The sequence below is a fragment of the Aulonocara stuartgranti genome, assembly GCF_965226115.1.
Source record: "Aulonocara stuartgranti genome assembly, chromosome: 3".
Taxonomy (NCBI): domain Eukaryota; kingdom Metazoa; phylum Chordata; class Actinopteri; order Cichliformes; family Cichlidae; genus Aulonocara; species Aulonocara stuartgranti.
The window spans coordinates 69,261,961-69,286,338 of record NC_138941.1 but is presented as its reverse complement, the minus strand read 5'-3'; the positions used below and the strand labels follow the sequence as shown (position 1 = coordinate 69,286,338).

General features: G+C 42.5%; 2 protein-coding genes across 4 annotated transcripts; both read right to left on the bottom strand.

Moving 5' to 3' along the window:
• Positions 1–1,879: 1,879 nt before the first annotated feature.
• LOC309695838 (butyrophilin-like protein 10) lies at positions 1,880–9,273 on the bottom strand. 3 transcript variants are annotated; one of them, XM_082516754.1, is made up of 4 exons: positions 9,167–9,273; positions 8,993–9,076; positions 7,783–8,103; positions 1,880–2,348 (listed from the first exon to the last, which is right to left on the bottom strand). In XM_082516754.1, the coding sequence occupies exons 2-4, from the start codon at positions 9,060–9,062 to the stop codon at positions 2,200–2,202; spliced, it is 540 nt and encodes a 179-aa protein (XP_082372880.1). In that variant the 5' UTR covers positions 9,063–9,076; positions 9,167–9,273; the 3' UTR covers positions 1,880–2,199. The 3 variants fall into 3 exon arrangements, with proteins under 3 accessions (XP_082372880.1, XP_082372879.1, XP_082372881.1); XM_082516753.1 differs by lacking the exon at positions 9,167–9,273 and having other exon boundaries at positions 8,993–9,120; XM_082516755.1 differs by lacking the exons at positions 8,993–9,076; positions 9,167–9,273 and adding an exon at positions 8,531–8,619.
• A 3,533-nt stretch (positions 9,274–12,806) lies between these two features.
• Positions 12,807–22,918, bottom strand: LOC309693641 (butyrophilin-like protein 2). Its single transcript, XM_082513063.1, has 7 exons — positions 22,757–22,918; positions 19,823–20,146; positions 18,310–18,630; positions 16,809–17,135; positions 15,009–15,341; positions 13,540–13,887; positions 12,807–13,118 (listed from the first exon to the last, which is right to left on the bottom strand). The coding sequence occupies exons 1-7, from the start codon at positions 22,824–22,826 to the stop codon at positions 12,961–12,963; spliced, it is 1,881 nt and encodes a 626-aa protein (XP_082369189.1). The 5' UTR covers positions 22,827–22,918; the 3' UTR covers positions 12,807–12,960.
• Positions 22,919–24,378: the final 1,460 nt, after the last annotated feature.

Below are 24,378 nucleotides of genomic sequence, written 5' to 3'. Positions count from 1 at the left end.
GGTACTGCTGCAAAAAGATTTATAGATGGAATAATCCTTCCTAAATTACATAATGAGGACAAAGAACTGCTCGATGTAGATATAACGGAGATGGAGGTTCTTCGAGCCCTCAAGTGCTTACAAAATAATAAGACCCCTGGACCAGATGGATTCTCAGCTGATTACTATAAGGCCTTTTCCAATAAATTATTGACACCACTTACAAATATGATTAAAGAAGCCTTAGAAAATAATAAATTACCGGAATCACTGGAAAATGCAACAATTACATTACTGCCAAAGCCGGGCAAGGACAAACAGAGATGTGACTCTTATAGACCACTTAGCCTTTTAAACGCAGATTATAAAATATTATCTAAAATAATTGCACATAGATTGGAGGACATTATGCCTAAGATAATAAATGCCGATCAAACAGGCTTCATTAAAAACAGACAGGGAGCAGATAATGTGCGGCGCCTGCTCCACATACTGAATGCCGCTCAAAAAAATCAAGAACCATTGCTAATAATTTCCATGGATGCTAATAAAGCATTTGACAGGATTGAACCAAACTTTTTATTTCAGACAATGGAAGCCATGGGCTTTGGAGAAAAGTTCACCCGCTATGTTAAGATACTTTTTAATGCCCCCAAAGCCAATATTATAACAAATAATGTGCTTTCTAACACTTTCTCCTTAACCAGAGGCTGTAGACAAGGCTCTCCAAGTTCTCCCTTGCTCTTTGCGATTGCGATCGAGCCACTAGCAGTGGACATTCGTACTAATGTTGCTATATCTGGAATCAAATTCGGTACAAGCGAACATAAACTTTTTCTATATGCAGATGACCTCCTACTGTATATAACGGACCCCTCAAGTCAATTCCTTCATTAATGAATTGTCTTAAAGAATATAGTGCGGCTTCAGGATACAAGTTAAATTATACCAAAAGTGAGATTATGTCATTAAATATACAAGATAATCGTGTTAGAGCTCTTACAGATCCACTACAGTGGTGTAATAATGGATTTACATATTTGGGGATACAAATTGGTAAATCTGAGGATAAAATATTCAAACTAAATTATATTAAACTGTTGGAGCAAACTAAACTTGGCTTCCTGTTAAATCCAGAATTGAATTCAAAATCCTGCTCCTCACATACAAGGTCTTAAATAATCAGGCCCCATCTTATCTTAATGACCTTGTAGTACCATATCACCCTATTAGAGCACTTCGCTCTCGCTCTGCAGACCTACTTGTTGTTCCTAGAGTATTTAAAAGTAGAATGGGAGGGAGAGCCTTCAGTTTTCAGGCCCCTCTTCTGTGGAACCAGCTTCCAGTTTGGATTCAGGAGACAGACACTATCTCTACTTTTAAGATTAGGCTTAAAACTTTCCTTTTTGCTAAAGCATATAGTTAGGGCTGGACCAGGTGACCCTGAATCCTCCCTTAGTTATGCTGCAATAGACGTAGGCTGCCGGGGATTCCCATGATGCATTGAGTTTTTCCTTTCCAGTCACCTTTCTCACTCACTATGTATTAACAGACCTCTCTGCATTGAATCATATCTGTTATTAACCTCTGTCTCTCTTCCACAGCATGTCTTTATCCTTTATCAGTATTTTTTGTCTGTCCTAAATCATCTGTTTTGATTTACAAAAGTATAAAACTGTATGATTATGAAAGATCTAATTTCGCTGGTTCTTATATAGTGAGACTCATTCACCCATTTCGACACCCACATGTTTTCTTTGTGGAGCAGCTTGATGTTTGTATCTTTCCCAAAGACTTCTCAGAGTGCAGACTGGAACACTCGAGTCAAACCACCAACCTTTCAACCAGCTCAACCTCTGAGCCACAGTTAGCCCAAAAACATTCAACAGGACACACAGAGTAGAAAAGTCAGGAAGTGTTGTTTAATATAATATTGAAATACAGAGCTGAGGTTCAACAGGATGACTGGTGATGTTAGGATGTTTTCTCATTCATCATCATGTTGATCAGATTTAATCTTGATAACATGATAAGAGTTAAGCATGATTAATTATTATCAAAGGAAACAAAAGTATAAACTTAAACTTTGTCTATTTATATCATCTGAGTCGCTGTTCTGCTGTCAAGTGTGATGATGATGACATTGATTATCATGTTTGGTGTCAGCACTGAGAGTTTAGAGCACCAGCTGAAGACTCTGTTTAGAGTTTAGCAGACAGTCTAGTCCTGATCATCAGGAGGCTGGAAGGAATCCGGACTCTGTGGCTTTTGTTTTCTGCAGAACGATAAACCAGCAGCAACAGCCACACCTGCAACTATCAGGCCAACTATCACTCCAATAGATCCAGTTCCACCCGGTCCTGATCGATCTGCAGGTGAGAAACAGGTGTGAGGTGTCATGTCTGGGCCAAAAAAACAGAGATACTGTATGTAATTCATACTAAAACACACCAGGGCCGAATAACATGTTGGTCCTGGACCAAGCTCAACACTGGAGATCAACAGAGGTCCCCCCATAAGCCTTTGAGGAAGATTCAGCCGACCGCGATCTGGGTCTACACAGCCTGTTCTCCACTGCATGTGGTGATGACCCCAGGTTTTCTCAACCATCTGTCCCAGTTGCACCTGATCCTGTTCCAGTTGTGCTTGTCCCATGATCTCCTTTGCATCTAGACCCTGAGAATTGTGGGGCTGCAGTGGGCAAGCTACACCATGTGGACCAGCAGGCACAACTACTCAGTGTTAAATGTTTTAGGGAAATTAAATGTTAATTTAAAAGTTCTAATGTTTTAGGGAAAAGGGCAGTGCTTACATTCAATCTTTGGTTTGTATTTCTTTCCTCCTGAAAGCTAGGAATTAGTGAGTGGTCTAAGGAGCTTGGAAAGAAAAGCGTCGGGACTTGTTTAAGTTGTTTAAGCTCCTTAGACTACGATGACCTGGATGACTGGGAACCTTCACAGACGAATCAGTGAGTGTTATTCCCGGCCACTATACAGTGATTACCATTATTATATAGAATAGAATAGAATTAGAATTCAACTTTATTGTCATTGCACATGCACAGGTGCAGGGCAACGAAATGCAGTTTGCATCCATCCAGAAGTGCTTTAGTGATATAGATATATTACAATATATATTAGCAATAGTATAGATATGTAAGTATATTACAGAAATGGGTCTATTATGGAATGTTATAATGTACACGGTATGAAGTATGTTGTGAATATTCTATAACTATAAGTATGTACAGGCTGTAGTGAGTACAAGCTATGTACAGGCTATGAACAGGATATAAATATGAAAAACTATACAGAATATGAAATAAATAACTTTACAGAAATCTGAGATATACAGCTATACAGAAATGGGAACTATGCAAGTTGTAAACAGTTGTAGGATTAAAGATTATTGAATGTACAGAATGATTATTTACACAGAGCTATACAGTAGTGCAGTTAAGATAAGTGAGGGTGTAGATAGTTTCTACAGAGGCTATATAAAGTGCTAGTGGTTGTGAGTGGTGGTTCAGTCCATGTTATTATTGCGTGTTTGAGGGTACAGTTGTCCATTGTGGGTGTGTGTATGTTCAGTGCATGAGTTTAACGTGGGTCAGATGTCAGGAGGCAGAGTTCAGGAGTCTGACAGCTGTGGGGAAGAAGCTGTTCCGGTATCTGGTGGTCTTAGTCCGGAGGCTCCTGTAGCGCCTCCCAGAGGGCAGGAGGGTGAAGAGTCCATGTGATGGGTGACTGGGGTCTTTGATGATTTTCCCAGCCCTTTTCAGACACCGCTTCCTGTAAATGTCTTTTATGGCAGGAAGTGGTGCTCCGGCGATGCGCTGGGCAGTTTTCACGACCCTCTGCAACGCCTTCCGGTCCGAGGCAGAGCAGTTCCCGTACCAGACTGTTATACAGTTGGTCAGGATGCTCTCGATGGTGCAACGATAGAAGTTCACCAGGATGTCTGAGGACAGGTGGTTCTTCCTCAGAGTCCTCAAGAAGAAGAGGTGCTGGTGAGCCTTCTTGACCAGCTTGGAGCAGTTGGTCGTCCAGGTGAGATCCTCGGAGATGTGGACTCCCAGGAACTTGAAGCTGCTCACACGCTCCACAGCCGCCCCCTTAATGTGGATGGGTGGATGTGGGTCAGCATTCCTCCTGTAGTCCACGATGAGCTCCTTGGTCTTCTCGGTGTTAAGCAGCAGGTTGTTTGTGTCGCACCACTCAGCCAGACGATCCACCTCCTCCCTGTAGGCGGCCTCATCGTTGTCACTGATGAGGCCAATCACCGTGGTGTCATCTGCAAACTTAATGATGGTGTTGGAACCATCAGCAGGTCTGCAGTCGTGGGTGAGGAGGGAGTAGAGGAAAGGGCTCATCACACAGCCTTGTGGTACACCGGTGTTCATTGTGATGGTAGATGAGCAGTGGTTATCCAGCCGGACATGTTGGGGGCAGTTGGTCAGGAAGTCCAGTAACCATTTGCAGATGAGGGAACTGATGCCTAGGTCTGTCAGTTTCCTGATGAGTTGTGAGGGGTGGATTGTATTGAATGCTGAACTGAAGTCTATAAACAGCATTCTGGCGTAGGTGTTGTTGTTGTCCAGGTGTGAGAGGACAGAGTGCAGTGCGATGGAGACTGCATCCTCTGTGCTCCTGTTCTGGCGGTATGCGAATTGGTGGGGGTCCAGGGTGGGGGGGAGACAGGATTTGAAGTGTGCTAGGACCAGCTGCTCTAAGCACTTAGTGATGATGGGGGTGAGTGCTACTGGGCGGTAGTCATTGAGGCAAGATGGGTTGGAGTTATTGGGTATCGGGACGATGGAGGTGGATTTGAAGCAGGCCGGTACCACAGCGTGGGCCAAGGACAGATTGAATATGTCTGTGAGCACTCCTGCAAGCTCCCCAGAACACGCTCTGAGAACACGCCCGGGGATGCCATCAGGGCCTGCAGCCTTGTGGACATTGATCCTGCTCAGCACCGCTCCTACATCGGTGGGGGAGAGAGTCATAGGTTGGTGGTCTGGCATCATGTCTGCTTTGGTTGTGGTTGTGGGGTTCCCTCGCTCAAAATGAGCATAAAAGTTGTTGAGCTCGTTGAGGAAGGAGACATCAGAGGATGCGGGGGAGGGTTTGGTGGTCCTGTAGTCTGTAATGGTCTGGAGTCCTTGCCACATGCATCGGGGGTTGGAGTTGGAGAAGTGTCCTTCTACCTTCTTTTTGTAATGGTGTTTGGCTTTTTTGATGCCCTTCTTTAGATTAGCCCTGGCTGTGCTGTAGGCGTGTGCATCTCCTGACCTAAAGGCGGTGTTGCGGGCCTTCAGGAGGAGACGAACATCCCGGTTCATCCAAGGCTTCTGGTTGGGGTACATGGTGATCCGTTTCTGGGTGGTGACACTGTCTGTGGTTTCGGAGATGTAATCCAGTACAGATGAGGCGTACTGGTCCAGGTCTGTGTGGGTGAACATATTCCAGTCTGTGTTTTTAAATCTGTCCTGGAGCACTGCGTCTGTCCTCTCTGGCCACACTTTAATTGTCCTCACAGCAGGTTTCACACGTTGGATGAGTGGTGAATACCGAGGTGTGAGGAACAGGGAGAGATGGTCCGATTGTCCAATGTGGGGGAGGGGTGTGGCTTTGTAGGCTCCAGCCAGGTTGGAATACACATGGTCTAAAGTCTTGTCTCCTCTGGTGTGGCAGGAGACATGTTGGTGGAATCTGGGGAGGACTGTCTTTAAGTTGGTGTGGTTGAAGTCGCCAGCAACAATAAAAGCAGCCTCGGGGTGTTTATTCTGGTGTTTGTTAATGGCTGCAGAAAGTTCTTTCATGGCCAACCTAGCATTAGCGTCGGGGGGTATATACACGGCAGTGAGTATGATCGAAGTGAATTCTCTGGGGAGATAATAAGGTCTGCATTTGACCATTAAAAACTCCGCATTAGGTGAGCAGTGACTCTCAGTAGTAGTGGAGTTCATGCACCAAGCATTGTTAATATAAATGCACAAACCTCCACCTCTGGTCTTGCCGGAGTCATCTGCTAGCCTGTCGGCTCGGTGTGTGTGGCGTCCTGCTAACTAGTGATGGGACGTTCTGTATCGAGGCTTCGGAGTGTGTGTCGAGTAATGGAGGGGGCGTTTCCGCGAAGCGCGTATCGAGGCTTGCTTCATTTATGGGAGGAGCTGAAAATGATGACGTCCGAAGCCTCGCTGCCCGGCTGTACCACGTGACTGGTTCATGAAGTGGTTCGAACTTTGCCGCGAGATATGACAGCGATATAAACCCCTCAGACTTCATTCAAAAATGTGGGTGTTTGATGGAGAGTTGCAGTTAGTGAGAGTTTGGAGACAGTTTGGAGGTTTATGAGAGTGAGGAGAGAAAGTCTGGAGAGAATGGAGCCAGCTAAGAAGAGGAGGATGTCCTCCCCTGTGAGGGAACATTTTGATCTTATTCCTCCCAACAAGGTATGTAAATTTCTACAGAAGATGTATTTTCATAATACTGATGGTGCAATACAATTTATGTTAAGCTGTCTGTACTTTTGTACAAGGTGAAGTGTTTGCTATGTGCCAGGGAGCTGGGATATAACAACAACACCTCATCCATGCTTAGGCACTACAGAGCTTTGCATGAGAATAAGGGGAACACCGATTGTGGAGCAAGACCAGGTGAGCCATCAAATGCAATGATAATATAGGATGCAGTAATGTTACTAAATGATATAACAATATTATACAGCTGTTATAAGTTACGTGTGTGATATTTATATTTGTGCTTTGTCTTTATTGTCTTTCCTCAGGAGAACAATCTCAAATAGATGAAGACCTGGTCAGCATGGTGATTGAGGACTCCCAGCCATTTAGCATTGTGGAGGACAAAGGATTCAAAAGATTTGTTAAATCATTAAATCCTAGCTATGTTCTCCCCACTAAAAAGGTCGTAAAAGCAGTGAAAATTTAGTTTTTACAGAATAAAATGTGAACAGGCAGGACTGAGGCTCAAAGCCTCAGTGTGTAGCTGTCCATACCTCAACGTTACAAAAGCACAACTACTGTCCACACCCCAACCACACCTCACCTCACAGTAAATGATCATTTCCATTTCAAGCATTTCCAAATAATCATTTCCCATACTGCCACTATAAATATACACAGTATACTGCCATCACTACAATATACATGTTTTACACACTCCTTTTGTTGTTGACATTTACAGGCTGTGTGCAAAAGGCCACACTCTTCAAATTCATGCCAGCTATTATTTTTACGTCCAGTAGGTGTCCTGCTAGAGCAAATGAAGCTTCATGAAGCTTCGCGTTGGGGTGAACCAATTGGATGAAAAGCTTCAGTGCTTCATGGGGCTTCATCTGCCCATCACTAGTGGGCAGCCTCCGGTGTTCTGGAGATCTCTGGGATGAGTCGGAGATCGGCGATAAAACTGTTGGAGTTGTGAGTCCAGATGTCCAGAAGCTCTTGTCTGCTGTAGGTCAGCAACGCACAGCAATTCTGGACGAATAATCCGGTTAAAAGTAGATAAAAAACCGCTAAATAGCAGATTCTGGAGAGACACTGAGCCTCGCGTTGTTCACGCGCCGCCATATCTTTCCCACTGTGAAGCACTTACAATGTTTGTGTGTCCCCCGACCACTGTTAGGTGACCAAAATAGGAAAGTTTAAATGAAGTGTAACATTTTCACTTTCCAGCATGTTTTCATAGATTCTCTGCTGGGGGATAGAGGAAGCTGTACCTTACTAAAAACCACTGAATGAAGTTTTCTATATGGTTTACAGAAAAATCAGAGTCACTCACTCACCTGGAGGAATTCTCAGATTGATGGTGATGTTTTTCCATGAACGTGTTTCTGCTATTTTAAAAAGACACTTGTATGTTCCAGAGTCAGCAGTGGTCACTTTCTTCACAATCAAAGACGCGTCTCCATCCTTCATCCCTCTGAGAGCCACTCTGTTCTTATATGATGGATGCTGGTTGTTTGGAACAAAACGCCCATCCTGGAACAAAAAGACATTTTTCTGTCCCAGGCCCGCTCTGCTCCATTCTACAGCTGTGATCTTATTGGTAACTCGACATGGAAGCGCGACGTCCTGTCCAGACTCGGCTGTGATGTTTATCTGGACTGAAAGAGGAAACAACACAGAGCAGAGAGGTTAAAGGTCAACAAGCAATTATAAGCAGAATTATTTACTTTAAATATTTGTTTATGTCTTTTAACATTTGGATGGATTTAATGAATGTTATTGTCTTAAAGCCCAGCAGAGGCCTGTACTATAAAGCAGCTTTGGGTTCAGGGTTTTCTGTGCTAGGAAGTTGGTTCACGTCTTATAACAGTGCATTGCCATGGTAACTTGTGCTGTGAACCTGCTCCAGATCAGATTAAATCCAGATTAGAGATCATGATGTATAAAAAAAAATATCTGGTTGAAAACAAGATCACTGCACTTAACTTGTGGAGCTTATGTTAAATTTGTACATAAACTAAGTTTAAATCCTGTTTTTGTATTTAGTCTTAAACAGAACAGATTCAATCAACATTTTTTCATTACCTGACTGATTATCCTGATTTCCATTATCAGAGTAAATAAATGGGGCAGACATGTTGTTGTTATCACTTCCGAGAACAAGGCGAAGGTCATTTTAGCCTCATGCTAAACATGCAAAGAGTGAGAAACTACAAGATGTTAGCTTCCACAGAACAACAACATGTGCTGATAATAAGTGAACATAATGAGTGAGAGAAAGCAGCCTCTCATTATAAGACACTGTGAGTCTCTGCATGCTGCCTTTATGGAGCTACAGCTGTTTGTATACACTGAACAAAAAGCTTTGTAGCTGCATCCTGACTCCTGACACACGTTACACTTCTTTGTCTCTGTCACAGCTGGATTACAGATGGTAACTCCACACAAACTGCACCCAGCCTTGTGTCTCCTCCACACACAGACAGTCTACTTTACTCCTCGTTTTCTCAGAAGGGCATTATGTTAGTTTCTAACAGTAAATCTCACCTGCAGAGACGAACACGAAGACGCTGAAAAACAGCAAAGTTGAGCCGAGCGAGACACTGACAGCAGACATTTCTCAACTCCACCCTTCAGAGTCAGAGAGAGAGAGACGTTAGGCTGCGCACCGCTGGTCTGAAAGGCTCTTAGCACATAAACCGTACGTACTAATTTACTTACTCGGGTTTCATATGTGATAGTTTGTGTGCAGGACTTAGTTTTAGGGCTGAAAATGAATCTGAATAAATCCTGTTTTTCCCTCTCAAAGACTCACAAACTCCTGGCATCCCTGTTAGAAAGAAACATAAATATTTGAGAGTAAATGTTTGAGAAAATAAAATAAAATAAAAAAAATCTGCCAACATTTTAAAATTTTGTCCCTGAAACTGAAAAAAAGGTAAGTGTGGTTGCTGAGAGAGATCTGTCCTTAAATGGACTTTGGCTGATCTGTTTGTTCTGTTACTGGCAGTTAAAGTTTGATATACTTTGATTTTATATGATATAGAAAATTAACAAAAGAAATTATTTAAAACTCTTGTAAGTCAAAACATGATGGTGGACTAAAAGTTTACGTCTTTCAGTATTACAAAATTACTGTTATTTAAAAAAACAACAACACTTTTAATCTGATCGGTTGAGCTAAGTTATGGCATAAATGTGATGATGAAATTAAAGATGACAGACATGCTGAGGCCGTTAAGTTTGCTTTTCTGATTAATATGTCTAAAGAGAATTAGCAGATTTATATCATAAACCATGATACACGTGAGGAGAAACTCTCATTCTCTTTATTTGGACCTTTGTTCTGCTGTGGAGGAGATCACCCAGCGACACAAGCGTCACGTCGAGGTTTTACACTGAATCTGCTGCTCCTCTTTCTCCATGTGTTCCACCACAGAGAGGTGTTGAAAATACCTGTAGTCAGCAGAGGTATGTCACTCTTGATCCCCTCTGCCAGTGTCTCGGTGGCTCGGGGTGAGCCACTCAATGTGTGGAGCAGGTGAGACATGGCGTCGTCTGTGGAACGATTAGTCTGGTATGCAAACTGAAGTGAGTCAATGGTGACAGGAAGTGAAGGAGTGACGTGATCTCTTACCAGTCTCTCTAAACACTTCATCACCATTGGTGCTACTGGGCACCGTGGGAATCATTGCGTCAAGCGGACTGTTGCTTCTTTGGGACAGGGACGACGATGGACTCTTTGAAGCACGTGGGAACCACTGCTTGGGCCAAGGAGAGGTTGAAGATCTCCCGGTGCTAGCTGGTCAAAGCAGGCTCTCAGGACCCGACCCGATTGCATCTGGTCCTGCTGCCTATAGCGTTCAGTCTCCTGAAAGCTTTCCTGCTCTGTGATGATAAAAGTGCTGTTGTCACTGGTGCACTCTGAGACACAGAACTGTACAGAGGGGTCTGACAGCCTGAATGAAGATACTGTTATTCTTTGTGTTGGACTGCCATCTTGTGTTGCAGTTAAGAATGGTTTTTAATCTTTAAATGCACCGTGCATTTTGTGCATGCTTACACAATTAGAGTGATGAAACTCCATAAAAAGATTTGAGACAAGTAATATTAACTGTACCACATCTACTCCTTGTGCACCGTCACATAGCACATGAAACTTTCTCTTGCACGTAAATCTCTGGATGTTAACTGTCCCTTCTGACTTAGGATAATTGCAGTAACACAATCCAGTATTAATTGTGTGTAAATATTTATTAACAAGGTGAAGTTGAAGATGACACGGGGTGTAGGTGAGGAACTTTACATTATTTATTCCTTGCAGCACGAGTTAAATTAAGGAAAGTGGCAAACTTCACAGTTCAGGATCAGAGAGAAATATCTACACATCAACTACACCACCGGGCAAAAGTTTTAGAAACATCGATTGATTTCCACTTATTTATTTACTTATTGCAGTTCAAGTCCAATGACTTGCTTGAAATGGTACAAAGGTGAGTATTAAACTTCCACAACAAAAAAGGTAAGGTTACCCAAAACTGAAAAATAATGTACATTTCAGAATTATACAAAAGGGCCTTTTTCAGGGAACAAAAAATGGGTTAAAATTTAAAGCTGTTCTGCTGTAATGGAGGTCGATCAAGCCGTGAAAGCTGGTGCTACTAACTCCTACAGGTGTTTCAACTTTTCTGGATTTCTTCCAACCCTCTGTCTGCATAAAAGTGCTGGAACACACTGTGGTACCACACCCATGAACATCGGTGAACAGTACTGCAGAAAGTAGTGTGCTGCTATAGAAATGGTGAGTGATAGGTTTGTAGCTTGAACCCATCCGCTGGAACTTTGAAGACAATGTAATTCTCTTCATGTTACTCGTGCACAGGAGAGACCGGACAGAGCGCCGTCCCTTCGCTTGACCCCAGTTGCTCTCGTCCGTCCTCCCGTAACACTGTCCTTTTATTGAGGTTACATGAATATGCATAGGTTCATTAACATACGACGTCTACATACAAACAAAGAGTACCTTGCCTGTGTGTGTGTGTGTGTGTGTGTGTTGCTGATCAAAGGGTCAAACATCCTTGGTCAGGAAGAGGGTAGACTAGACCCCCCCGGTGAGGAAGTCCAGCAGTTCATCTAAACAGAAAAGCACTTAGACTAGAACAGACGTAGCTACGTTAATCCTACCATAAAACAATTAAAACAAGATGCAACCTCTTCCCATGCTCCCAGCATGTAGGTGTGCATTCTAGTGTGGAATGCACACCAAGCCTCTGTAGCCTGTTAAAGATCACACAACTTATCACTACACAATTGATTATACACCTCTAAGCATCTATGGTTAAATATTTCTAAGCATAAATAACAATCAACAATACAAACTCTAACAGTGAGAAAAGGGCAATTAACAATGGAAGAGAGACAGACCATCATAACACTTGTAGAGTATGTTCATACAGAGAAATTGCCAAGAAAAGCACAGATTAATCACAGTCATAGCAAGCCTCAGTTTCAACTTTGGAGGGAAGACTTTGAGCTGCAGGATTGACAGGATGAGTTGCAGCAGGAAAGCCACATGTCAGGATAAGACACTGGATTGCCTGGATCACGAAACACCACCATTAGACTACTGAAGACTGAAAGAAGGTCTTTGGACTGATGAATCAAAATTGTAAATCTTTGGTTCATGCAGGATCTTTGTACGACGTTGAGAAGATGAACGGATGTTTCCACAGTGTGTGGCATCAACCAGGTGATGGTCTGCGGCTGTTATGCTGGATCCAGGATTGGTGACTTGTGTAGAGTGAGACGCACAGCAGTGGGAGCCGTTTTGTTTGTTTACTAAAAAAGCTGATCTCTGCATGAGGATCAGTTTGTTTGGTTCACAAGTTCTTACAAACAGCTGAAGCTGAAGCTCCAACACAAAAACACTCACTGACTCTGAGATTAGAGCTCAGAAATTCATGTGTGTTTGTAACACAGTTTGACTTCAAATTTTTCAGAAGGAATTCGGGAGAAATATCTGTCATCTAAAAAGATTTAATTGCCTTTGGCAGGTGAAATTACAAGTACACAAGGCCGAACCCCAGTCTGTCTAGAAACATATGAACACAAAAACACACCCTGCATAGCCTTGATTATCTAATGTTATCCTTCAGCTTATTCTAAGGCTCAGTTCAGGACATCTTTATTCTTTAACCAGAGACTTATAGAAAACTATTATCAGTGTATGTGTGAGCATGCAGCAAAGACTCTCAAGCGCTCTGCGTCCACTCTTCAGTACTTCAGCCCAGTCTTAGCACCGGAACATCCTCAAAACACAGAGTGCCAACTCGTTTATGAGCACATTTGCATTGTGTATATATTCAAATAATAAAACAGCTTTATTGAATTCTTTTATAAACAATTTATATATTTTTTAGACCCTAACAGCCGGAGTCTGAACATTAATCATCAGACATGTTAGACGTCTACAGTCGTCTGCTGGGTGTTCAGGAGAGTCCTGACTCATCATGATATCAGTCACAGACCAGCTCTTGGGGGGAAAGAGGCTGTTCATCCTCTGGATGATTATGAGTGTTAGAATGGCGTCGTTTTCTTTTGTAGATCAAAAATCCAACAACTAAAACAACAGCAGAAACACCGATGATCAGTGCAACAGATCCTCCTGTCGGACCTGCAGGTGAGAAACAGCTGTGAGGTGTCAGGTAGGCGACGAGTGAAGAACAGAATCTCTTTCTTTGTCAAGTAGATTACCGGTAGGTTAAAAAAAAGAATAAAGGGTGAATAAAGAATGACAATTTGGACACTCTGCATTTGAAGTATTTCAATACTGCCAGAGCTGATAAGAGGATTTATATTTATGGGGAAAAATACCATTTAAATTTCCCCTAGGGTTAGGAGACATAAATGTCTTTGTTTCTGCTCTAACCAAACAATGCTGCTCTACAACTCTAGACTACCAGCCACAAAGACAACAGCTGGAAACATCTGTCTACCTCTGACATCCACCAGCTCATCCATACAACAAACAAACATCAACAACCAGGAAGCAGCTTCACCTCTGATCACACACACACTCAGCTCTACTCACTCACCTGGACGATCAGTAACTCTCAGACGTACGTAGCTGATATATTTCCATGAGCGTGTTCCTTCCATAAAGACACCACACATGTATGTTCCACTGTCAGCAGGCGTCAGATCGTTCACAATCATAGACATGTTTCCATCCGTCATCTGTATGTCCAGGAGATCCACCCGGTTCTTAAAAGACCGATCCTGGTTGTCTCGTTCAAAATTCCCATTCTGGTACGAAAGAACATGTTCACCTTCCAGACGAGATCCCATCCATTTTACACCTGTGATGGAGTTGTTGTTGTTTGAACTTTGACATGGCAGAGTAACATTTTGTCCAGACTCAGCTTTGATGTTCATTTTCTGACCTGAAAGAGGAAACAACACAGAGCAGAGAGGTTAAAGGTCAAAGTACAATTACGATCAGAATGATTGACTTTAAATATTTTGTTTATTTCCTTTGACATTTGAGTTTTTAGTCATGTTGGATTTAATGAACCTCTGAACATCCAGCAGGTCACCAGTGACCCACTGAGGGGGAATTTTAGCCTCATGCTAAACATGCAAAGTGTCAGAAACTACAAGATGTTAGCTTCCACAGAACAACAACATGTGCTGATAATAAGTAAACATAGTGTGTGGCTCTCATTGTAAGACATGGTGATGGGTGATCTGGCAGCAGAGAGCGGGACAAGAAATGGGCAAATAGTTCAAACTGTGAGTGCACTTTATACACATGTATGAAAAGAAGTAATTATTGCCTTTGTGTGTTTGACTGTCTGCTAACCAACTAGTATAGTATCATAGTATTGTAGCACTTTTTTTTCTAATATCTCTCTAATACATTTTTCTTCCTGAAGTCTATGTTTCACAAAAACTCTTGAGGCATGCTCAGTCATCCAGGTGACTAAGTCCCCAAAAGTTGATTCTGTTCATCTGGATGTTGGTTACCAGAGATTTCGTCACTCATCCGAGACACTTGGATGAGTGACGAAATGTTTCTCCCACTGACAACATCCAGATGAACAGAATCAACTATTTGGGGTGTAACAAAAAGCTTTGTAGCTGCATACTGACTCCTGAAACTACAACACATTACACTTCTTTGTCTCTGTCACAGCTGGATTACAGATGTTAAGGCCACACAGATATGTGTCACCTTCATATGCACGAACATAATCAATATTAAAATTACTCTAAGAAGAGGCTTCAGGGAGACGTTTGCTACGTTGGACTGTAGGACCATCAGAAATGTGTGCAGTAACAAAACAGGCAGCACTGAAAGCAGCTCTAAGTGTTTGTGTTGTTCAATGATTTGTGCACAACAACAACAATGGGACCTCTCTCATCCATCAGTCACCATGTGGACATTTTTCTTACAGACGCCACAACTTTAACACCCACCAGCTCATCCATACAACAACAAACATCAACAAGCAGGAAACAGCTTCACCTCTGATCACACACACACTCAGCTCTACTCACTCACCTGGAGGAACGACAATCAGATAGTTGTTAATGAGCAATTTCCACGAGCGTGTTTCCTCCATGAAGACACGGCACATGTATGTTCCACTATCAGCCGTGTTCGCATCCTTCAGAATCAAAGACACGTCTCCATTCTTCATCTGTCTGTCCTGCAAAGTCAGACGGTTCTTAAAAGATGGATGCTGGTTGTCTGGATTTAAATGCCCGTCCTGGTACAAAAGGACATATTTATCTCTAAGGTCAGCCCTGCTCCATTTTACACGTTTACTGTTGGTTGGAGCTCGACATGTCAGAGTGACTTTCTGTCCAGACTCAGCTGGGAGGATTTTGTGTTCTGAAAGAGAAAACAAAACAGAGCAGAGAGATGTTAGTTGTTTATTTATTTTTGCATCTGAGTTTTAGGGCCTTGTGGTGGTATGGTAGTTATCACTTTTGCCTCTCGGAAAAGTCCTTGTTTCAAATCCATGATCTACTCTTTCTGTATTAGCCCTGTAACAGACCGGCATCCTGTCCAGGCTTCACCTGCTACTAACTCAGTATCTGTGATACAGTCCAGGCCCAATAACCTTGGCTTAGTTAAACAGAAGGAGATGGATTGAAGTTTTTTGCCATTTTCTCTTTCATTCATGTAAACCTGCTAGCATCCACCAGATCATCAGTGTAGCCTCATGCTAAACACAACAGCTAGCGGACCTCTGAAATCCACAGCAACTGGGCCTCGCCCAACATAATGGTATGTAAGAAGGATGGGATATACTGTCTCTGCATTGTTGGCTATCCACTGGGCCCAGTAGCAGTTTTTGATACAGGCGACATGGGCGGTTGCCCAGGGCGGTAAAAAAAAGTTGCTCGGGCTCATGCTGCCCTGACATCATGCCGGCGGATTTTGGGGATGGCATAGGCACTGATCGGTTTTCTATCGCCCATTTGCTGGGAGTAAGGGCGCCCTCTGTTGGCGAGGTGCGCCTACTGCAGATGCTTTTCTTTCTGAGCTCTGTAGACATCCAAGGTCCAAAACAAAATGCAGCAGGGACCTGTTTTCAGAGTCCAAATTGCACCGGACTGCCTGATGACTAGACGTTGACAAGCTGTGCTGGCTAAAAAAAAAAGAAGATAGAGCCTGAAGGACAGTTATCTCGGTGGCTGCAGAAGCTGACCTAATACACACGGGTCAATTGGTGTATTGCACACTGATGTTTATAGTCTTTCAGAAGACCCTGCCACCAGTCCTGCCCATGCAAACAGCAGGATCCCTCCAGGCACCAAGGGAGTACTAGTCATCAGGCAGTCCGGTGCAATTTGGACTCTGAAAACAGGTCCCTGCTGCATTTTGTTTTGGACCTTGGATGTCTACAGAGCTCAGAAAGAAAAAAAGCATCTGGACTTCTTTAGTTGCTTGAAGATGTTTCACCTCTCATCCAAGAAGATTCTTTAGCTCTAGAGTCAAATGGTGGAGAGTCCCAGATTTAAACCCTGTGAGAGAGTCACAGAAGAGGGAAAGTGGACCACCTAATGATCCTCTACGTAATCACATGAGCCAAGGTGTGAACACAGGTTTATCAGCCAAGGTTTCGGGTGAGCTCAACCTAACCCCACCCTATCATGTGATGCCTTAATGCTCACTCACATCCTGGGCCATCTGACCTCAGGAAATCACATGACAGGGTGGGGTTCGATTTGAGCTCACCCGAAACCCTGGCTGATTTTTATCAGCATGTTTTCAGTGAGATTCTCTGCTGGGACTGCTGAATGAAGTTTTCTGAATGATTTACAGAAGTTTACAGTTACCTTGCTCACTCACCTAGAGGAACACTGAGAGTGATGGTGATGTTTTTCCATGAACGTGTTTCTGCTATTTCAAAAAGACACTTGTATGTTCCCGAGTCAGCAGTGGTCACTTTCTTCAGAATCAAAGACGCGTCTCCATCCTTCATCTGTCTGTCCCGCAGAGCCACTCGGTTCTTATATGATGGATGCTGGTTGTTTGGAACAAAACGCCCATCCTGGTACAAAAAGACATTTTTCGGTTCCAGGCCAGCTCTGCTCCACTCTACAGCTGAGATCCTATTTGTAATTTGACAGGGCAGAGTGACGTCCTGTCCAGACTCGGCTGTGATGTTCATCTGGTCTTAAAGAGAAAACAACACAGAGCAGAGAAGTTAAAGGTCATTTATAAGATTGTAATTATAAGAAGCATTGTTTACTTTAAAAATGTTCTTTATTTTCTTTGACATGTTTAGTCCCCATGTTAATGTCTTAAAGTCCAGCAGAGGCCTGTACTATAAAGCAGCTTTGGGTTGAGGGTTAACACTGGGTTTTCTGTTCTAGGAAGGTGGTTCGCGTCTTATAACATCCAGTGCATTGCCATGGTAACTTTCACTATCTTAAGTAGCTAGCTTAAATTATGCTTTGAACCTGCCCCTGATCTGATCTGCTCCTGAACCGGATTAGATCCAGATTGAAACATCCATCAGGTTCCACAGAACAAAAACGTGCTAATAATAATTGAACATAAAGCAGTCCTCTCATTATAACACACTGTAAGTCTGTGCATTCTGCTCTACAACTCGAGACTTCCCGCCACAAAGACGACAGCTGGTGGTTGTCTGTCAAACCCAGACATCCACCAGAGGCCTTTACTTCATCTCTCAGCAGGGAGAGGCTAATGTTTTCAGTAGCCTCTAAAGTCTTTGTGTTTCCCTAATAAGCATCAGAAGCAAATAATATATATATATATGTACAACTTTGCCACATTTTGTCACATTACAGCCACAAACATGACTCAATTTTATTGGAATTGCACATGAAAGACCAACACAAAGTGGTGTACACGTGAGAAGTGGAATGAAAATCATACATGAGTCAAAAACATTAGATAGATAGATAGATAGATAGATAGATAGATAGATAGATAGATAGATAGATAGATAGATAGATAGATAGATAGATAGATAGATAGATAGATAGATCGATAGATCGATAGATGTGTGTATACTTGTTCAAGCCACTGCATGCATACAGAACAGGCCTGTGTTTGAATTCAGTTTTAATATTCAATCTTTATTCGCAAATGAAAAAATGGAAATGGAAGTGTTGCAGGAATTGCATTAACTCATATGTGATGAAAGCTCAGTGGTTTGTGGTGTGTGCGTGAGCGTAGGCAACGTTTTCTTTACAGCATGTTTTCAGTGTCGAATAGATTATCTGCTGGGAGAATACAGAAAGCTGTACCTTACTAAAGCCAATGAATGAAACACAAACTCCATGCCAGATTTACAGAAAAATCAGAGTTACTCACTCACCTGGAGAAACTTTCAGATTGATGGTGACGTATTTCCATGAGCCTGTTTCTGCTATTTTAACACGACACTTGTATGTTCCAGAGTCAGCAGTGGTCGCTTTCTTCAGAATCAAAGACGCGTCTCCACCCTTCATCCCTCTGAGAGCCACTCGGTACTTATATGATGGATGCTGGTTGTTTGGAACAAAACGCCCATCCTGGTACAAAAAGACGTTTTTCTGTCCCAGGCCAGCTCTGCTCCACTCTACAGCTGTGATGTTATTTGTGACTCGACATGGCAGAGTGACGTCCTGTCCAGACACAGCTATGATGTTTATCTGGACTAGAAGAGGAAACAACACAGGGCGGGGAGGTTAACGGTCATCGTACAATTATGAGCAGAATTATTGACCTTTTGTTTAATTGTTGTTTATTTCTCCCCTGTGAATTGAACACACTCGCATAAGACAAGGACTTTCAGAATAAAACAGGAAACTAACAGACAGGGGACCAGACAAAACACTGAACTGAACAGACAGACTCACGAGCAGACACAGTGACACCATGGATAGACAGAGGGAACACAGGCAGGTATAAAACAAAACTCTAACACACAGCACACCTACACACAAGACATAACAGAATAAACAAGAACATAGAATAATATAAAGAGTCCTCAGACTCGGGACCATGACAGAAGGTGGTTTGCCTCTTTCAACAGTGCACTGCCATGGTAACTAGTGCTAACGTTTAACTAGCTAACTTAACTTATGCTGTGAAGATAATCTTATCATCATAATAACATAATCTGCTTTGGATCAGATTAAGATCCAGATTAGAGATCATCAGGTTTGAAACATCTATGGACCATTCAGTTCTCCAGAAAATAAATAGCATAACTACTCCTGGATGGTCCCTCAGTCCTCTCCGGGCAAAGAATGGGAGGGTCTAATTTTGTTTTGTTTGTAATTGGGTCTAATGTCTTTGTTTCCCTGATGAGCATCAGTAATAAATAATAAATAATGTCAAATTTTAGATTCAACTTTATCCTGTGATTTTCTATTTTTATATTCTGTTAGAGGCAAAGACATTTTAAAACAGTTGTAGTGATCGAAAACAAAGTACCTGCACTTTGCTTGTCGAGCTCATATTAAATTTTGACAAAGACAAAGTTTGAATTCAGGTTTTGTATTTAATCTCAAACAGCACAGAGTCAGTATTTAATCAATGTCTTTTTATCCCCTGACTGATTATCCTGACGTCCAATGTCAGTTTGAATAAACTCAGCATACCCTGGATGTTGATATCACTTCCTAGAACAGGGCCCAGGTCACTAAGGACCATCTCTGGGTAAATTTCTGCCTCATGCTATATTCGCAAAGTGTCAGAAACTACAACCTGTTAGCTTCCATAGAACAAAATCATGTGCTGTCAACCTCTGACATCCACCAGCTCATCCATACAGCAAACAAACATCAACAACCAGGAAGCAGCTTCACCTCTGATCACACACACACTCGACTCTACTCACTCACCTGGAGGATCAACTCTCAGGTTGATGATGGTGAACTTCCATGAGCCTGTTTCTCTCAAAAAGACACGACACTTGTATGTTCCAGAGTCAGCAGTGGTCGCTTTCTTCAGGATCAAAGACGCGTCTCCATCCTTCATCCCTCTGAGAGCCACTCTGGTCTTATATGATGGATGCTGGTTGTTTGGAACAAAACGCCCATCTTGGTACAAAAATACGTTTTTCTGTCCCAGGCCAGCTCTGCTCCACTCTACAGCTGTGATGTTATTGGTAACTCGACATGGCAGAGTGACGTCCTGTCCAGACTCGGTTGTGATGTTTATCTGGACTGAAAGAAAAAACAACACAGAGCAGAGAGGTTAAAGGTCAACATACAATTATGAGCAGCATTACTTTAAATATGTTGTTTACTTTAAGTAATTTTAACATCTCAACATCCATCAGTGTCCTGTACTATAAAGCAGCATTTGGGTTCATTGTTAACATTGGGTTTTCAGTGCTAAGAAAGTGGTTCGCATCTAATATGAGTGTATCACCATGGTAACTTATGCTAACTTTTAACTAGCTAGCTTATTGTTACCTCACCAGATCCACGGCCCCGATCCATAGTAAGGAGCGCGCTGTCACGTGACGCACTTCAAGGACAGTTTCCCGTCTCAAATCTCTGATTTTCTGCATTATTCATTGGCTTATTACCCACCAGTCTACTGTTGTGTACACCGCTCTTGGCCACTGTCTTTTATTTTTAAGGCTATCTGCTATAAAAAGCCAGGCCAGGAAAACCTCATTCATGTTTTTCTGTGTTTTATTCTCAGTTACTTTGACACAAAGGCATCTGCTGTGATGTTCCCACCTCTGATGAAGTCTCACATGTATCAGTGCTGATAAATGATCAGAATTCTAATATTTCTGACTGTCTGAGGCAAAAATGAATCAAATCAAAACCTTGTGAATCAGAATCTAATAGATTATAGAAATCAGTGATGATACCCAGTCCAAGTGAGTAGCCTAGGCCTGACAGAAGTGGATGTAGCTGTGGGTAATAAGAAAAGATGAAAAGAACTATTGATAACTTTTTGGTTAAGGCCTGATCTGTCTAAAATTCATAACCAGTGCTCTGACACAGAGCCATTAACCTCTGAACGCTAGAAAAAGCACAGTGTATCCAGAAAACACACCAGAAAACGGGGCGATCGTGGCTCAAGAGTTGGGAGTTCGCCTTGTAATCGGAAGGTTGCTGGTTCGAGCCCCGGCTTGGACAGTCTTGGTCGTTGTGTCCTTGGGCAAGACACTTCACCCATTGCCTACTGGTGGTGGTCAGAGGGCCCGGTGGCGCCAGTGTCCGGCAGCCTCGCCTCTGTCAGTGCGCCCCAGGGTGGCTGTGGCTACAATGTAGCTGCCATCACCAGTGTGTGAATGTGTGGATGACTGGATGTGTAAAGCGCTTTGGGGTCCTTAGGGACTAGTAAAGCGCTATATAAATACAGGCCATTTACCATTTTACCATAAGCCATGATAAATGCACTGCCCAAGTGTCCCCTCCCCCCATTGCCTTTCAGCAGCATGCAACAGCAAACAGGTCGTCAGAGGAGTAGTGATGTTTCAGTTGCGAACGAAACAGCTCTTAGAGCCGGATCTTTGAAGTGAACGACGCAAGCCGGGTTTTTTTTTTTTTTCTCTCACCCTCTCTCTCGCACTTTTTTTCCACTTCACTCTGCACGCGAGCCTTGTGCTTATGGATTCAGAAAGTTTATTCATGCAGGCCCATATGACAGAGAATATGCATCTTCTTTTTGTTTTCATATTTTAACTTCATATTTAATTGCGTTGTGGTTTGCAGTGTTTTGTATTGTTTCACTTTAAACTGGTTTAAAAGGAAAAAGCTGAAAATTTATATGAGTGCTTGTGTATAAATACACAAACAACACACATATGCTTTCAATTGTGTAATTTAAGTGATCTGGGCAGCTCTGTTTTGGAAGTTCAGTTGACGCTAGAAATGTGTTTTGGAGTTTGCACGTGCTTTGTCTATATTTATACATAAACATATATAAATAAAACCACGGTATTTTTTTACGTTAGTAATTCCTTTTGTGCATAATTTTATATTGTTGTTAATAATGAATTAATTAAAGCAACAAAACCAACTGAATAGACGGTTGGGAGTCGGAAGAGTCGGCTCTTTTTAGTGAGTCGAGCCGAAAGAGCCGGTTCTCTAAAAAGAGTTGGAAATCCCATCACTACAGAGGAGGCCGATATCATGATTAAGTTTAATATTGTCTACAATATTGCCAAAGAATTTCAAAGCACTTTAAGCACAAAATTGTTAATTAATCATTTACAAGTCAACACTGTCTGTATGGACATCAAATTCCCCCCCAAAGAAGTGCACATGTAAAACTGCGGTGTTTGTGTTTCCTGTTATGTTTCTTCGGTAGCTACTCGTAATCCCTTTCCCCCACTCCCTTCCCCTCTCTCTCTCTCTCTCTCTCTCTCACACACACACACACACACACACACACACACACACACAGTGAGGGGGCGTCCCGCACATCCTCCCCACAGCCCGGAATACATTTCCCTCAAGGGAAGGGCATAACATTGTGAACTGTGAACCTAGCCAACTTCTGCTTCCACAGAACAACAACACGTGCTCGTGAAACGTGAACATGTGTGAGAGAAAGCAGCCTCTCATTATCAGACACTGTGAGTCTCTGCATGCTGCCTTTATGGAGCTACAGCTGTTTGTGTACACTGAACAAGAAGCTTTGTAGCTGCATCCTGACTCCTGACACTACAACACATCACACTGACACACACATTACACTTCTTAGTCTCTGTCACAGCTGGATTACAGATGTTAACTCAGCCTCGTTTCGTCTTCGTCTACTTTACTTATCGTTTTCTCAGAAGGGCATCATCTAACAGTAAATCTCACCTGCAGAGACGACCACGAAGACGCTGAAAAACAGCAAAGTTGAGCCGAGCAAGACACTGACAGCAGACATTTCTTAACTCCAAACTTCAGAGTCAGAGAGTGAGACTGATGTGACGTCAGGCTGGCTGGACCCGAGCCCACCAATCTCTGGACAAACAAACGTTACGTAGTAATTTACGTCCTCAGGTTGTGATGGTTTGAGCAGCTGTTTGTGACGAATCTGACCAAATCAGTTTTCCCCCTTTAAAGACTCTAAATTATTGGCATATTTGTTATAGAGAAACTTATATTTGGGAGTAAATGTATGCAAAAATTTAATTAAAAAAAAAAACTAGACACCTTTTAAAATGTTGTCCCTGAAAAAATGTGTTGTGTATTTAATGAGAGATGTTTACTTAAGGCCTGTTTGTGTTTCCTTATTGGCAGATAAAGTTTGATTTGGAAAAATTAACAAAATATATTTTTTAAATCTTGTAATGCAAAAAAGAAAAATGATGGTGGACTAAAAGCTTTACGTTTCTTAGTGTTAAATAATGTTACTTTTAAAAAACAGCCACCTTTAATCTGATCAGTTGAGCAACATTATTGCATAAATGTGACGAGGAAATGAAAGTCGCCCAGTTTTCATGAGAAAGCTCTTCTGGCTCAGTTCCAGTGTGAGAGTGTTCACACTCAGCCTGTGAGGGATCAGGGCTGTCACATACAGACATGCTGAGGCCTTTAAGTCTGCATTTATGATGAATTTGTCTAATGAGAATGACCACATTTGTATCATAAACCATGAGGAGACACGTGGTAGTTCAGATATTGAAGAAACTCTCTTTATCTTCATTCAGACCTTTGTTCTGCTCTACACTCTGCTGCTCCTCTTTCTCTGTGTTCATGACATACTTACACCAGAAGCTCGGTGGGAACAAAAGCAGGGAAAAAAATCTATTTGTAGTGAGGATTGTTAAGAAAAGAGTTGGATGTTTTTCTTTCTTTCTTTTTACAGCCTCACTTCCTGCCTGTGCAGTGTGCAGGTCAGATGGAGTCAAGCAAGCCAACAAATAACAATTTTGTGTTGAAAGCAGAAAAACTAGAGATCAGAGTTACAGCTGAATATTTTCTACCTGCTTTGTTTTCATGCTCAAAGCCACGGATGCTGTCTGTTGTTGCACTCTCTCTCTGTCTTTCTGCTCTGAGTCAATGGAGCTCACCCAGCAGTCTGAGTAATGACAGTAACCATTAGAATATATTGATGCCATTACACTTTGGATCTCAGCCTTTAAGTGGATGGATGGACTACACTGATCTTCATTCACAGAAAACATTCACAGTACCTCTCACACAGATAACCATTCTTACACTCTTAAATGCTGTTGATGGAGGAGAAGAAACCGTCCACAGCTTTCAGTCTCCACATTTGAAGCTCTGCAGGAAACCCTGACAGCAGCTTTTTAGCTCCAAAGCAGGTTTAGCTCTGGTGCAGAGTGTTGGTGACTCTGCCCGTGGACACAGTTATTTCTGCAGGTGACCTTGTTACAGGTGCATTTGGAGGAGACTCAAAGCTTTGTGGCAGGGAGTTTACTGCAGACTGCAGCATGTTTAATAGCAAGCATGATGTGAGCCTGATGTGGCTG